Here is a 16,752-nt window from a genome sequence, read left to right as displayed (position 1 = left end):
CCATAGAGTGAAAAAAACTGAAATTCTTTCAGAAAACAACTGTGTTTATCAAAAGACACTGTTAAGAGATTGAAAAGGCAAGACCAAAAAAGGAAAAAGATATTTGAAATATATTGGGTTGGCCAAAAAGTTCATTCAGGCTTTCTGTAACAGTTAGCCAAAAACCCAAACGAACTTATTGGCCAACCCGTATATATCCAACAAAGGATTCATGTTAACAATATATAACAAAGTTCTAGAAATCTAAAGGAAGGAAAATGCAGACAATTCAATTGAAAACTGACTTTAAACCAGCACCACACAAAAGAACAAATGTTCAGCGAGCTCGGCACCTCCCACCCTGGGCTCCTCGCGGCGGTCGACAGAATGAGTCGGCATATCTTCAGTGACGAAAATGTCACTGGTGACAAAAGTACAGAAAATTGCGACTTCCTGTTTTCACCACCGGAACTTACCGGAAGATCGTCGGTTCTCCGTCTGTCACAGAAAGAGAATGTGCCACCGAAGAGCACAGCCAAAACTGTGAAGGTGACTTTTCAGACACCTCTATGGGACCCACAGACATACAGGATCTTAAGTCCCAGCGTGGGCAGCAAGCTCGAAGCCTGTTTTGTTCTGGGTGACCCCACTGAATTAGAAAACTGCCATCAAGTCTGTACCCAGAAAGAGAATCAACAGTTCACCAAGGAAACGGACACCAAAACGACCCATGGAATTCTCCAGAAGCCAGTACCAGTCAACACCGAGCCCCCCTCAGAGGACATGAGACCAGTCTCTGAAGACCAGCCTCCTGGTGGGCCCCCCTCAGCTCCTCTGGTCAGCCTGGGTCCCTCAAGCTCTTCCCAGATACCAGAGAGTGTTGAAAACCCGGAGGCCTCCCGAGGACCAGCGCCCGGCAGCCCTGAGTGCGCCCAGGAAGAGCACCTCCACCCTTGGCCCTCAGAGGAGAGCATGCCCCTCGGCCCTGTAGCTCCAGAACAGCCCCCTGGGGTGGCGTCCCAGGACACAGCAGAGGACCCACTCAGCGCTACGGGAGGGGACTTGGAGGGGATCCCTGGTCCCCCCGCCAGGCCCGCCTCGCCCTGTGGTGCCCCCCCTGGAGAAAAACCCCTCGTGGACCTGCCTGGAGCGGCCCTAGCGGGCTCCATGGATGCCACCGGCCGCGAGGACACGGCCCTGACTGGCCCTGGAGAGGCTGCAGGGGCCACACACCCCGGTGCTCAGGGGGAGGAGGCCTGTGGCCAGGCCACCGGCTCTCTGAGGAGCGGGCCTGTCCGGCTGGAGTTCGACTTCTCTGATGCCACTGGCAAAAGGTCGCCCCCACTGCAGAAGCGAGGGAAGGCCCTGGGTATTAAGCCCCCCTCGAGGAGACTAGAGGTGAGGCCCGGAAAGGCCACCCTGGAGGCGGGCAAGGGTGGCAAGCTCGCTCTGCATGAGTCCGACGGCCCGAGCTGGGACAAGCCAGACAACCCAGACTGTAACCCGGCCGCAGACAGTGGCGAGGCCCGGCCCCCGGAGCACCCGCAGAGCGGCCAGGCCACAGAGGCCTTGTCTCTGAGCCGGCAGGCGTGCTCAGATGACACACCCGGGACGAGGGCCCCAGCGAGGACCCCAGGAGCGGCGGGCGAGGGGTGGACCACAGGCTCTTCGGGGGGGTTGGCGCCCCTCAGCAGCCCAAGCAGCGAGCCACTGACTGCACCCACCAACCCCACGCCCCCCACCGAGAGGGGGCCGGAGCCCACCCTGGACCTGAATGGGAAGCAGTTCTGGGACCCCGCGGAGGTCCTAGGCGCAGGGGCAGAGGTGGACTACCTGGAGCAGTTCGGGGCATCCTCGTTTAAAGAGTCAGCCCTGAGGAAGCAGTCACTGTACCTCAACTTCGACCCGCTCCTGCAGGACAGTCCCTGGGGGCTGGCACCCAGCAGCAGCGGCAGGCCGCGGGGCCTACCTGTCCCGAGCGCGGGCCCTCTGGCCTCCGAGGAGAGCCCCGGGCTCATGCAGATGGCAGGTGGCTTCTCTCTCCGTGCTCGCAGTGTGGACGGGCCTTCCTCTGGAAGCCCCCGGGAGGCCCAGCTGCTTGACCTGGACTTCCCTGGAGCCCCGGGCATTCCTATACCTGGCCCGGCTCCGTGTGACCTCGGGCCCGGGGCTGCACCGCTGCCTGTGGAGCGGATCGTGGACGTGCTGCAGTACAGCCAGAAGGACCTGGACTCGGCGGTGGAGGCCACGCAGAAGGAGAACGAGGTGCTGCGGGGCAAGTGCGCGGCGCTGCAGGAGAGGCTCCTGGAGATGGGGAAGATCATGGACAGCTTTGAGGGCACTGTCTACCAGGTGATGGAGGAGTCTCAGAAACAGAAGGAGCTCACCAAGGCCGAAATGCAGAAGGTCCTGAAGGAGAAAGCACAGCTGACGGCCGACCTGCACTCCATGGAAAAGTCGTTCTCCGACCTCTTCAAGCGGTTTGAGAAACAGAAGGAGGTGATCGAAGGCTACCGCACGAACGAAGAGTCACTGAAGAAGTGTGTCGAGGATTACATAGAGAGGGTAGAGAAGGAGGCCCAGAAGTACCAGGCGCTGAAGGCCCAGGCGGAGGAGAAGCTCCGGCAGGCAAGCGAGGAGATTGCCCAGGTCCGCAGCAAGGCCCAGACGGACGCTCTGGCGCTGCAGGCGGTCCTGAGAAAGGAGCAGATGCGTGTCCACTCCCTGGAGAAGGTGGTGGAGCAGAAGACTAAAGAGAATGATGAGCTGACCAGGATCTGTGACGACCTCATTTCCAAGATGAAGAGAATCTGACGCGACAGCCCTGACCTTGCCGTCTTCCCTTTGTGTGTGTGTGTGTGTCTGTCTGTCTGTCTGTCTAGGTTTTTCTTCTCTATTGAAGTCTTTTTTCAATTCATTTTTAAACTAGGTTGCTTTAGGAAAAAATTAAATAAAGTTTCTCTTAAATCTAAGCAGTAAAAAAAAAAAAGAACAAATGTTCAACTTCATAAGTCATAATGAAAATGCAAATTCAAATAATAATCTAGGACTTCCTTGGTGGCGCAGTGGATAGGAATCCACCTGCCAATGCAGGGAACTTGTTTCGATCCCTGGACCAGGAAGATTCCACATGCTGTGGGGCAACTAAGTCCTTGCACCACAACTACTGAGCCCACACTCTGGAGCCATGTGTTGCAACTGTTGAGTCCACGTGCTGTAACTACTGAAGCCCACACACCTAGACCCTGTTCTCCACAAGAGAAGTCACCGCAGTGAGAAGCCTGTGCACCACAATGAAAAATAGCCCCCACTCGAGGCAACTAGAGAAAGCCCTCACAAAGCAACAAAGACCCAGCACAACCAAAAATAAATAAATAAAATTATTTTAAAAAATCATAATGTAACACCATTATACACCTACTAGTGTGGTTAAAATAGAAAAGACTAACAATACCACATGTTGGCAAAGATGTGGAACATCTTGATGGGAAACATAAACTGGTACAATCACTTTGGAAAACTGGCAATAACTACTAAAGCTAAACATATGTATACCCAGTGACCCAGCAATTCTACTCCTTATATATACCCAACAGAAATAGATACATATGTTCACCAATAGACATATATAAGAATATTTGTGTTAGCATTATTTATAATAGCCCCAAATGGAAATGACCCAAATTCTCAACAGTAAAATGGATAAACTATAGTGTATTCACACAATGGAATGACATACAACAATGAGAATGAATAGGTCCCTACATGAAACAACACAGAAGACTCTCACCAATACAACATTAAGTAAAAGAAGCCAGACATGTGTACATACTGTATGATTAAATTTATATAAAGTTCTAAAAGAGGCAAATTAATCTTTTGTCTTAGAAATCAGAGTAGTGGTTATCTTAGAGATGAGTAGTGACTGGGAAGGCATATGAGGAGTTTCTGGGGGACTGGTCATGTTCTGTTTTAGGATCTGGACGCTTGCTACATACCTGTGTTCTCTATGAAAATTCATTAACCCCTACATTTAAGATCTGGATATTTTTCTATATGTATATGATACTTCAATAAAAGGTTTACCTAAAAAAACTTTTACCTAAAATATATTCAGCCACATTGAGCCTGTAAGTCTGAGGCCAGACTCTGAAATGTAATTCACCAAGGTAATCTATGCCATCCCGAAACTGCTTTAAGTATGCCCTTCCATTTTTCCTAGTGTTATCCTTATGCAGCTTTTCCTGAAACAGAGGACTCAGCAAAATTTCTTCTATAGATCCTCTTATTGGAATTTTGAATAATGTAATCTGACCACATATGTAGATTTTCATTAAATATGGTGAGTGATCTGGAAATTTTACTCCATACTTACCTTATCTAGAAGTGAGGGACATCAATTTATTTGACCTTACTTGTCCTGCCCAGATTCACTTGATGTCAAGTCTCACCTCTCAAGCAAATTACAAATATCTTCTTTTCCTTCTTTTTACTTCTCCAGGTTCTCATTTCATACCTTCAACTAAACAGGAGATGCAAACTTTATTGCTTTTACAAATATCACATATGCTTTTTATAGAAAAGTTAAGCAGTAGAGAAAAGAACAAAGAAGGCAACAAATACCCCCCAAACTCCACCACCCAAGAATAACCAGAATAAACAATTGGTGAGTTCTCTCTGTAGGATGAATTCAAACAGCAAGAAGAATATATAGCTGAGTAGATGTCTGGTGGATGGAGAGATAATTCTATGAAAATTTAAGCCACAAATTGGGAGAAAATAAATTGCCATAAATATTGCAATGAAGGGTTAACATCCAGTATAAATAAGGAACTCCTAGCAATTCAGTTAAAAAGTGGGAAAATGATATGAAGACAATTTACACAAAATGAACTACAAAAGAGCCAATAAACATATGAAAAGATGGTAAAGCTTACTAGTAATCAGGAAAACTAAAAGTAAAATGACATTAGAGTGAAAGAGATGGAACTTATTCCCACATCTATGCAATCTGATTGGTAATATTTCACATCCATCTGATTAGCAACATCTAATTAAATTAAAAAATTAACTAGATCTGGTAATATCAAGTATTGGTAAGAAATTGAAGAAAAAAGTCTCAGATATTAATGGTTGGAATATAAATAAGAACAGATAGTTTGGGGGAGTAATTCAGAAATACCTAGTAAAATTAAATATTGAGGTCCAGGAGAAATCAAAGCACTTGTTTGAAAATAGACTTTTATAAGAATGTTCACAGCTACTGTATTAGTTATCTATTGCCACATAATAGGGTGTCTCAAAATTCAGTGTCTTAAAACAACAAGTGTTTATTTTCTCAGTTTCATTCACAGCTTAGTTGAATGCCTTTGCCTCAAGATCTCTCACAGGACTGCAATCAAGGTATCATCTGGGGCTGTGCTCTCATATGAAGATTCAGCTGAAGGAGGTAGATTACACAAGTTCATGTGTACCAGGAGGCAGCGATCATTTGGGGTCACTTTAGAGGTTGCCTACCACAGCAAGTTTATTCAAAACAGCCCCAAACTGGAAATAGCTTGGATGTTCATTGATAAGAAAATGGATAAACAAAGTATGGTGCATTCATACAATAGAATACTATTCAGTAATAAAAAGGCTGAGTTAAAGAAGCCTTACACAAAAGAACATACAGTGCATGATTCAATTTATATAAGTTTCTATAACAGACAGAACTGCTCATCTATAGCAGAAAAAATCAGAACAGTGATTGCCTGGGGTAGAGGTAATTGACTGGGAAGAGGTGTGAAGGAACTTGGGCTTCTCAGGTGGCACTAGTGGTAAAGAACCCACCTGCCAATGCAGGAGAGTTAAGAGATATGGGTTCAATCCCCAGATCCAGAAGATGCCCTGGAGGAGGGCATGGCAACCCACTTCTCTGTTCTTGCCTGGAAAATCCCCAGGGACAGTGAAGCCTGGTGGACTACAGTCCATAGGGTCGCGAAGAGTAGGACATGACTGAAGCGATGTAGCAGGCACACACGTGGAGGAACTTTCTGGGTTGATGCTAATTTTCTGTGTACTGAAAGGAATTACAACAATGCAAGTACATGCATTTGTCAAAACTCATTGTATTACCACTTAAGATTTGTGTACTTTATTACATACAAATTTTACCTCAAAAGAAAAAAGAACCATACACAAATATTGACTTCTATTTAATGAGGTATGTGCTGAAGTATTTAGGAGTGAAGTTACTGATGTCTGCAATTTCAAAAAGCATCAGAAAAATAAGATAGATTGATGGATTAATAGAGGAATGGATAGATGGATATTTATGTATCATAAAACAAGTATTGCAAAATGTTAATTGTAGAATCTAGGTGGTGGGTACATGTGAACTCACTGTACAATTCTTTCAATTTTTCTGTATGTTTGAAAATTTTCTTAATAAAATGTTGGAGAAAAAGATATATATTCCTTATTACCTAGTAATCCAATTCAAAGTATTTATCCTACAGAAAAATCTCAAACATGAGTATAGGTAGACATATGCAAGGAAGCTTACTGCAGCACTCTATGTAATAGCAAAAAGGTGGAACCAGCTCAACTGTACTTCAGTAAAGGAATGGATAAATCAACTATGATTTGAATAGAATATACAATGGAGCTAGATCTACGTGAATCAACTGGGATAAACCTGGAAAACAACATTAAGTTTAAAAGGCAAGCTTCAAAATCATACATACACTTTGAGACCTTTTTGCAAAAGCAATGATAAATAGTTTATGGCAACTGACATATGAAATAAAAGTATAAAAGCATTCATTGAAATAATATATACCCTGTTCAGGATGATGGCAACCATTGAGGAGGGACAAAGGGGAAAGGGATGTGGGGTGGGGCTTGAGAAGTATCTGTAATGTTTTCTTTCTTTCAAAAGTAATCTGGAGACTTCCTGGGCTCACAGGTTTGATACCTGGTCAGGGTAAGATCCTGCATGCTACATGGCATGGCCAAATAAATAAATAAAACAGTCAGCCATGAAAAGAATTGGCATTAAAAAATCTGTAGCAATTGTGAAAATACATTAATATGTTTATTCTTAGTGGTAGGTTCATTCTCATTTAAATAATTACCATATTCTATATTTCCTGTAGAAGGGAAAGGCTACCCACTCTGGTATTCTGGCCTAGAGAATTCCATGAACTGTATAGTCCATGAAGTCACAAAGAGTTGGACACGACTGAGCGACTTTCATACTTCACTATATTCTAGGAACTTGGCTAAATGTTTTATATATATGTCTGATATCTCATCTAATCCTCAAGTGAGGTAGATTATCATTCATATCCACTTTCCAAATTAGGAGCCTAAAGCTTAAGGAAATTAACTTAACCAACACCACACATACTAGTAGATTCAGAAAGTCTAATTGCAGTGCTTACATGCTTGATCACTCTACTACATGTATTGTCTGTCTCCTGACTAACACTGTGCGGTGTGTGTTAGTGTTAGTCTCTCAGTTGTTTCTGACTGTTTGCAATCCCATGGACTGTAGCCGCCAGGCTCCTCTGTCCATGGGATTTCCCAGGCAAGTATACTGGAGTGGGTAGCCATTACCTTCTTCAGGGGATCTTCTTGACCCAGGGATTGAACCTGGGTCTCCTACATTGCAAGCAGATTCTTTACCATCTGAACCACCAGGGAAGCCCCTGTGGGCTGCGTGGACTAGTGTCTAAACCCTGAATAAAAAGAGGTTTCAGGCAGAATACAAGGAGCTGATTTTACAAGGGATCCCATTAGACACAGGGGGATAAAGGGTAACACAGAGTGGAGGAGATAGAACTTACCCCCATTACTATGCAGAACATAGCATATTTCTAGCACTTCAAAGATTGGAAACAGCAAGAGACACAGCCTTAACACAGATGTTGGTTTTCTCAGGGTGGATGTTAGTCTCTGTTGTGAGCTGAACTGTGCTCTCCCCAAAAACGTTTAAGTCCAATTCCCAGTACCTGTTGATGTGACATTTGGAAATAGAGTCTTTGCAGATGCAAGCAAGTTGAAATGAAGTAATACTGGATGGTGCTCTCTCTTGCCCTTGCATGTTGTTAGGTACTTCAGAGAGTCAAAACCCTGATGACCCAGATCCTTGGCCTACAACCTCTACAGATTCCTGGAAGAGTTACACTGAAAGCACATTCCAGGTAATTGCATCTTTGTTCTTATATAGCTAGGTACCTAGTAGAGTGGAATTAAAAAAAATAATCCCACTCTTTTTGATGTCATGAAGACTGCGACTCACTCTAGGCAGATATTTTATTATAGAAAAAAATGATTTGCCTAGTTCCCTAAGTCATGTAAATGGAAGGCAGAAAGGCACTCTTAGTCAAGAAATAACAAGACCTTTCCCCCCTGTGTTTTAACAATGTTATTCAGAGTTCTGGAGAGTCTTGGGGGAAGGAGTAGATAAATCTGCATAAGAAGGCAAAGGGCTTTCTGAGAGGGAAAGGGCCAAGAATCTAATTACTTCTTGCTTAGATTCAAAGTTTTAGACATCTGTGGAATGGCAAGAAAGGATGCCAGTGGTCCCAAAGGAAAAATTACCTTTTAGGCAGAAAAAATCTGGGCTGCTTATCTGAGATCAACACCAGAACCTAAGGATTCTTGGGGTTTGGGCTGATTCTAAGATGTAAAGCTCCAGGACTGAATCTAGAAAACACAGTGATATGTTTTGAGGGTTAATAGCTGAGCATGAAGAATTAACTCAAAGACCTGTAACCTTGACACTCAAAACTCTTGCACTATGCATGACCAGGGGAGATGGCAAGAAAAATAATGGTGCTAGTGCACTGACTAGGCTTTCCAGTTCTCTCTCCCTCTGCCTAGAATTTAGAAATAGGACTCACCATCTTGGAATGAATAGGTTCTTATCTTCTTTACCAAGTTTAGGGGGGATAGAGCCCTCAAAAGGGAAATAGTGACTTCCTATTAATAAAGGCAGATGAATGCTTAAACAGTTAATCAGAGAAAGAAGACAAATAGCCCTTATTTATTCTCTTAAGTGGGTTTCCCCAGTGGCTCAGTGGTAAAGAATCTGCCTGCAGTGCAGGAGACACAGGAGACATGGATTCAATCCTTTGGTCGGAAAGATCCCCTGGAAGAGGACAAAGAGTTGGACATGACTGAAAGGACTGAGCACACATATGCATTCTCTTAAGTGGTTTGTTGTTGTTTAGTTGCTAAGCCATGTCTGACTGTTTTGCAATCCCATGGACTATAGTCCTCCAGGCTCCTCTGTTCATGGAATTCTCCAGGCAAGAATACTGGGGTAGGTTATCATTTCCTTCTCCAGGGGCTTTCCCACCCTGGGATTGAACTCATGGCTTCCACTTTGTCTCCTCAATTGGCAGGCAGGTTCTTTACTGCTGAGCCACTGGGGTAAAACTGATCAAAACTCTTTTTGATGAATATTTATTGAGTGTCTATTATGCATCAGGCACTGTACCAGACTCTGGGACTACTCTAGTGTGCAAAAGAGACATGGTTCCTATGTTCTTTGATCTTATAACCTTGTAGGGGAAACAGAAACTAAACAGACTGAAGACTTAATTCTTTGCCAGCTCATCAGTTTGTATAGCCCACACATGGCCTCTAAAACTCTTTCTGTGTCAGTCCAGCACCTGTGGCTAGCTAACTGAAGTTACTGAGTCCCCTTCCAAATTCTTAGGGAAAAGAAGCTGATTAGCTTAGGTTACATGCCTAACCTGATCCAATCAGCTATATCCCAGGTGTGAGGTGACAAAGGCCCATTGCCCATTCAATGAGGCTGTGGAAAAACTCTGTGAGGAGTGAGTTTGTAGGCGGAGTGGGGAATTTAGAACATTGTACCTGCTATGCAACCCAGATCTACATATTGAATTTTACAATGTGTTTCAAGTAACTATTAATATAATGACCATATAATGCCCAATAAAATTTAACAATATGAAGTTCTTTCATGAGCAAATTAATCTTTTCTTCCTAAGGAAAAAATTAAAGCCCCCAATATATCCAAAGCACTTTATTTCTCTCTTTTTTTCAGTCAGAAGAATGTCACCTGGGTGCTTGGTAGGGGCCTGAATTCTTAATTCTGATGCTATGAACTGGGCTATCTTCTTAATGAAGAAGTCCTCAGGAAGAGGAGAGGTCTAGATCTTTCTGAGACAAAGCTGAATGTTGCCCTGCTCTTCCCTACCCTGAGAGGTGTCAGATGGCAAGATTCACAAACTGGCTAGTGAGAGATAACTAGACCCCTTTCCATGACCTCTGCCTACTCTCCAAACTTCACAGGATATTGAGAAGCATCTACCACCACTCCCCAGACAGTAAACAGAGATACTGGTATCACCACAGTATGTGTGCAGATGTTCACCAAAGGTGGATGAGCCATATTAGATGTTAGTCATGCTCTATGAGAAGAAACGGCAACACAGGATTAGGAAGACATCCAGATCCTACTCTAGAGCATGTATGAACGATAAGTCTAAAGAGATGAAGCTTTTCAGCTTAGGGTCTAAACTAGAGACTGGCCAATTAAATTTCTTGGTCCTTCCATTTGGGCTCATACCCTGGGTTCTTTCTGTCCCTCTCAATTTTACTAGTCAGACTATGAGTAGCTGGAATCATAGACAACATTTTCATAAGGCTTAGAGCAGTGGTTCTCAACATGGGTGATTTTGCCCTTTCTCCTCTGTGGAGGAGGTGCTACAAGCATCTACTTGGGACTCTGCTAAACATCCTACAATGCACAGACTAGCCCCCACAACAAAGAATATCAACAGTACTAAAGTTGGGAAACCCTGACTTAGAGGGATTAGAGCAGAACATGCCTCAATATCATCCTCCATTTCCAGGCTTCCAATCTTCTGGACTCTATCCAAGTTCCCAGTTGGCCTGCTCAGTGAAGGATGGTGGTCTAGGAATCGATATTTCTATTCTTCCACCTGCACTGGAAAAAAGGCACAATCCAACAGATTAATTAGACAAAGAAAGATATCCAAGCAAGGGGAAGGTCAAGATAGAGATATGCCAAAGTAGAAATCTTATGGCAATAGCTTTTAATCTCTCAAGTTCTACTCCTAAGAGAGTGATTCAATTCTGTGTTCCTAAACCTTATCACAAGTCCTCCATTTTGGGAGTATATAAGAATAAAGGAAGCTTGAAATTTTCCCACCAACCCAAGGAAGTTACAAACTTCAAATATGCAAGCAAGTCTTTGCTTCCACCTATAAGGTCCTTTCCCATCATCTTGGCCTGTCTAGATCTTACCAATCGTTCAAGGCTCACATCAATGTTGCTTCAATCTGATCTCCCATAACTCCCCATAGCTATTTCTAAGTTGATACCTGTTTATAGCACACATTACTTTCTACTTTGTATTAAAGTTATTTGGTTTCACAGGTTTCCAGATTTTATACACTTGACTTTTATAACATATGCACAGTTATACATTATATATTAACATATCTAAACTATCTTCTTTGGACTAAATTTGGACTTGAATACATCAGACAAATATTTCAGGCTATTGCCTGCTAGCCAACCCTCCAGTTATGACAACAAAGCCATCGTGGTAGAGCAGATTTTGCAGTGATTCAAATATTTTATTATATTTTCTCTCATTATTTTATATAAAATGCAAATGGAAAGCCAAAAAAAGTGAAAGAAATAATACCATAAAATATACAAAGACTAGTAACACTAAACACATCAAAAGCAATGTGTTTTTGCTGAGACTCTTGTGATAAGCATATTAGAGCAGCTGGTCAAGAGGATTCAATTGTGAAAGAAAAGAACAAGGTAAAAGAATATGTACAGATGAGTGAAAATACATCACTGAAAATTGAGTCCAAATGGTACAATTTAATGATGAAGGAAAAAGATATAACTTTTTAGGTTTTGGATTGGGAATCAGTATAGATTACTGCTGATATATATGGGATTCCAGAATAAGAGAAGTTCATAGCTCCATGGAGCTATTGCTCAGGATACAACTTGCTATATACAGTAGTATCAAATGAAAAAAGAAGACTGGTTTTCAAATTCCACTGACTTGCCAAGAAGGTTGAAAAGACACCTTAAAGTTCACATAAAAATTCCCTGCTCAATCGTTTGAAAGCCATTATCAACAAGTCCATCTTTCTAACATTAAAACCAAAACTGTTAAAAAACTAATGGCCCAACACTTAAAAAATTTGTTGGAGATTATAAAACCACAGATCTTTTTTTGGGCCCCTGACTAAACTGTAAGCTCAAATGCTGGGACTTGGCCTTCTGTCCTGGGTTCTCAGGGCTTCCCAGGTGGCTCAGTGGGTAGAGAATCTATCTGCCTGCAATGCAGGAGACACAGGCAGAAGCACGTTCGATCCCTAGGTTGGGAAGATTCCCTAGAGGAGGGCATGGCAACCCACTCCAGTATTCTTGCCTGGAGGATCCCATGGATAGAGGTGGGCTACAGTCCATAGGGCAGCAAAGAGTCAGACATGACTGTAGTGACTAAGCATGCATGCATGCACTTGGGTTCTTACCTTAAGTTGAATACGGAGTGTGTTAATTAATGAATGTAATAAATAAATAAGCCTGAGCCTCATTATTTTCCAGCAAATATTTGCTGAGGTCCACAGAAGAGATGTCAACATTTTTTTAGTTGTATTTATATTTTTAAAATTTTGATTTGAATATAGTTGCTTAACAATGTTGTGTTAGTTTCTACTGTACAGCAAAGTGAATCAGCTATATGTAAACACATATCCCCTATCTTTTGGATTCCCTTCCCATTTAGGTCACCACAGAGCACTGAGTAGAGTTCCCTGTGCTATTCAGTAGGTTCTCATTAGTTATCTATTTTAAGTATCAATAGTGTAAATATGTCAATCCCAAATTCCCAGTGCATCACACCCTGCCCTCCCCCTTGTATCCATATGTGTGTTTTCTATGTCTGTGTTGTTATTTCTGCTTTGTAAATAAGATTGTCTACATCAATTTTTTCAGACTCCACATATATGCATTGATATACCATATTTTTCTCTTTCTGACTTACTTCACTCTGTATAACTGTCTTGAGGTCCATCCACGTCTCTACAAATGACCCAATTTCATTCCTTTTCATGGCTGAGAGAGAACACAGTTCTTGAAACAGAATGCTTTCAAATGTAAGATTTACTTGTGAAGGGAGCTTCTGTTGTCAATAGGTTATACTGTTTCCAACAAGAAGTCTGCTATCATCCTTACCATTGTTCTGTACATAAAGTATCTTTTTTAAAAAACAAGCTGCTTTAAGATTTTTTTTATTTTATTTTTTAACTTTACAATATTGTATTGGTTTTGCCATATATCAACATAAATCTGCCACAGGTATACACGTGTTCCCCATCCTGAACCCTCCTCCCTCCCTGTACCATCCTTCTGGGTCATTCCAGTGCACCAGCCCCAAGCATCCAGTATCGTGCATCAAACCTGGACTGGCGACTTGTTTCATATATGATATTATACATGTTTCAATTCCATTCTCCCAAATCATCCCACCCTCTCCCTCTCCCACAGAGTCCAAAAGACTGTTCTATACATCAGTATCTCTTTTGCTGTTTCACACAATGAAGAAGGCAATGGCAACCCACTCCAGTGTTCTTGCCTGGAGAATCCCAGGGACGACAGAGCCTGGTGGGCTGCCATCTATGGGGTCGCGCCGAGTCAGACACGACTGAAGCCACTTAGCAGCAGCAGCAGCATACGGGGTTATTGTTACCATCTTTCTAAATTCCATATATATGCGTTAGTATACTGTATTGGTGTTTTTCTTTCTTTAAGATTTTTATCACTGGATTTAAGCAATTTGGTTATGACATGCCTTAGTGTAGTTTTCTGAATGTATATTCTGCTTGCGTTTTTTTAAGTTTCCTGGATCTGTGGTTTTCAAATTTTCAACAAAGTGGGAAAATTTTCAGCCAACAGTTTTCAAATATTTTTTCTCACCCTCCTTCTCTTTTTGAAACTTCAATTACATGTATATTAAGGCCCCTTGAAGTTGTTGCACAGCTCACTAAAGCTCTGTTCATTTTTTTTGGTCTTTTTCCCCGCTTTGTGTCTTTAATTTTAGATAGCTTCTATAGCTATGCTTTAAAGTTCATTAATCTTTTCTTCTACAATGTCCAATGTTGAAGAAAATCTTTTAAGAAACTTGTTTTTTTTAAAAAGATACTTTATATGCTGAGCAATGATAAAATGATAGCAGACTTCTTGCTGGAAACAATATAACCTACTAAGTACAGAAGTTCTCTTCACAAGTAGGCCTTATGCTTATAAGCATTATGCTTTCAAGAACTGTGTTATCTCTTCTGTGGACATCAGAACACTTTGTTGGAAAATAATGAGGCTATTAATCCCCTCCATTGTATTTTTCATTTCAGACAATGACTTCTTATCTCTAGAAGTTCAATTTGGGTCCTTTAAAAAAAAATCTTCCATCTTTCTCCTTAATATGCTCACTCTTCTCTCTACTTTCTTCAACATATAAAACATATTTATAATAGCTGTTTTAATGTCATTTTCAATTAATTTTCTCATTGTTTCATTTGTGGGTTTCTTTCTATTGATTGATTTCTCCATATTGGTTGCATTTTTCTGCTATTGTACAGGCCTGATCATTTTTTAATTGAATCCAAGACATTGTGAGAAAAGGAAAGAAACATCCATTTGAATGCAGAGTTCCAAAGAATAGCAAGGAGAGATAAGAAAGCCTTCCTCAGTGATCAATGCAAAGAAATAGAGGAAAACAATACAGTGGTAAAGACTAGGGATCTCTTCAAGAAAATTAGAGATACCTAGGGAACATTTCATGCAAAGATGGGCACAATAAAGGACAGAAATGTCATGAACCTAACAGGAGCAGAAGAGATTAACAAGAAGTGGCAAGAATACACAAAAGAACTATGCAAAAAAAGTCTTAATGCCCCAGATAAATAGAGCCAGACATGCTGAAGTGCAAAGTCAAGTGGGCCTTAGGAAGCATCACTACGAACAAAGCTAGAGGAGGTGATGGAATTCCAGTGGAGCTACTTCAAATCCTGAAAGATGATGCTGTGAAAGTGCTGCACTCAATATGCCAGCAAATGTGGAAAACTCAACAGTGGTCACAGGACTGGGAAAGGTGAGTTTTCATTGCAATCCCAAAGAAGGACAGTGCCAAAGAATGTTCAAGCTACTGCACAATTGCACTCATTTAACACGCTAACAAAGTAATGCTCAAAATTCTCTAAGTTAGGCTTTAACAGTATGTGAACCGAGAATTTCCAGGTGTTCAAGCTGGATTTAGAAGGCAGAGGAATCAGAGATCAAATTGCCAACATCCATTGGATCATAGAAAAAGCAAGAGAGTTCCAGAAAAACATTTACTTCTGCCTCATTGACTATGCTAAAGCCTTTGACTGTGTGGATCACAACAAACTGTAGAAAATTCTTCAAGAGATGAGAATACCAGACTACTTGACCTGCCTCCTGAGAAATCTGTACACAGGTCAAGAAGCAACAGTTAGAACTGGACATGGAACAATGGACTGGTTTCAAATTGGGAAAGGAGTGCATCAAGGCTGCATATTGTGACGCTGCTTATTGAACTTAAATGCAGAGTACATCATGAGAAACACCAGACTGAATGAAGCACAAGCTGGAATCAAGACTGCCGGGATAAATATCAATAACCTCAGATATGCTGATGCCACCACCCCTATGGCAGAAAGTGAACAGGAACTAAAGAGCCTCTCGAAGAAAGTGAAAGAGGAGAGTGAAAAAGCTGGCTTAAAGCTCAATATTCAAAAAACGAAGATCATGGCATCAGGTCCCATCACTTCATGGCAAATAGATGGGGAAACAATGGAAACAGTGACAGACTTTATTTTGAGGGGCTCTAAAACCACTGCAGATGGTGACTGTAGCCATGAAATTAAAAGACACTTGTTCCTTGGAAGAAAAGCTCTGGCCACCCTAGACAGCATATTAAAAAGCAAAGACATTACTTTACTGACAAAGGTCCGTCTAGTCAAAGCTATGGTTTTTCCAGTAGTCATGTATGGATGTGAGAGTTGAATCATAAAGAAAGCTGTTCATTTCAGTTCAGTCACTCACTCGTGTCCGACTCTTTGCAACCCCATGGACTGAAGCACGCTAGGCCTCCCTGTCCATCACCAACTCCCGGAGTCCACCAAAACCCATGTCCATTGAGTTGGTGATGCCATCCAACCATCTTATCCTCTGTTGTCCCCTTCTCTTCCTGCCCTCAATCTTTCCCAGCATCAGGTTTTTTTCAAATGAGTCAGCTCTTCGCATGAGGTGGCCAAAGTATTGGAGTTTCAGCTTCAACATCAGTCCTTCCAATGAATATTCAGGGCTGATCTCCTTTAGGATAGACTGGTTGGACCTCCTTGCAGTCCAAGGGACTCTCAAGAGTCTTCTCCAACACCACAGTTCAAAAGCATCAATTCTTCAGCACTCAGCTTTCTTTATAGTCCAACTCTCACATCCATACATGACCACTAGAAGAACCATAGCCTTGACTAGACGGACCTTTGTTGGCAAAATAACGTCTCTGCTTTTTAATATGCTATCTAGGTTGGTCATAACTTTCCTTCCAAGGAGTAAGCGTCTTTTAACTTCGTGGCTGTAATCACCATCTGCAGTGATTTTGGAGCCCAGAAAAATAAAGTCAGCCACTGTTTCCACTGTTTCCCTATCGATTTGCCATGAAATGATGGGACC

General features: G+C 42.1%; 1 protein-coding gene across 1 annotated transcript; it reads left to right on the top strand.

Moving 5' to 3' along the window:
• The first annotated feature begins 320 nt into the window (after positions 1-320).
• Positions 321-2,951, top strand: LOC129638518 (transforming acidic coiled-coil-containing protein 3-like). The gene has a single exon (XM_055563002.1). The coding sequence runs from the start codon at positions 367-369 to the stop codon at positions 2,791-2,793; it is 2,427 nt and encodes an 808-aa protein (XP_055418977.1). The 5' UTR covers positions 321-366; the 3' UTR covers positions 2,794-2,951.
• Positions 2,952-16,752: the final 13,801 nt, after the last annotated feature.

The sequence above is a fragment of the Bubalus kerabau genome, chromosome X, assembly GCF_029407905.1.
Source record: "Bubalus kerabau isolate K-KA32 ecotype Philippines breed swamp buffalo chromosome X, PCC_UOA_SB_1v2, whole genome shotgun sequence".
NCBI classification, from domain to species: Eukaryota; Metazoa; Chordata; class Mammalia; order Artiodactyla; family Bovidae; genus Bubalus; species Bubalus kerabau.
The sequence above is the reverse complement of the archived record's forward strand: the minus strand, read 5'-3'. Positions and strand labels throughout refer to the sequence as shown.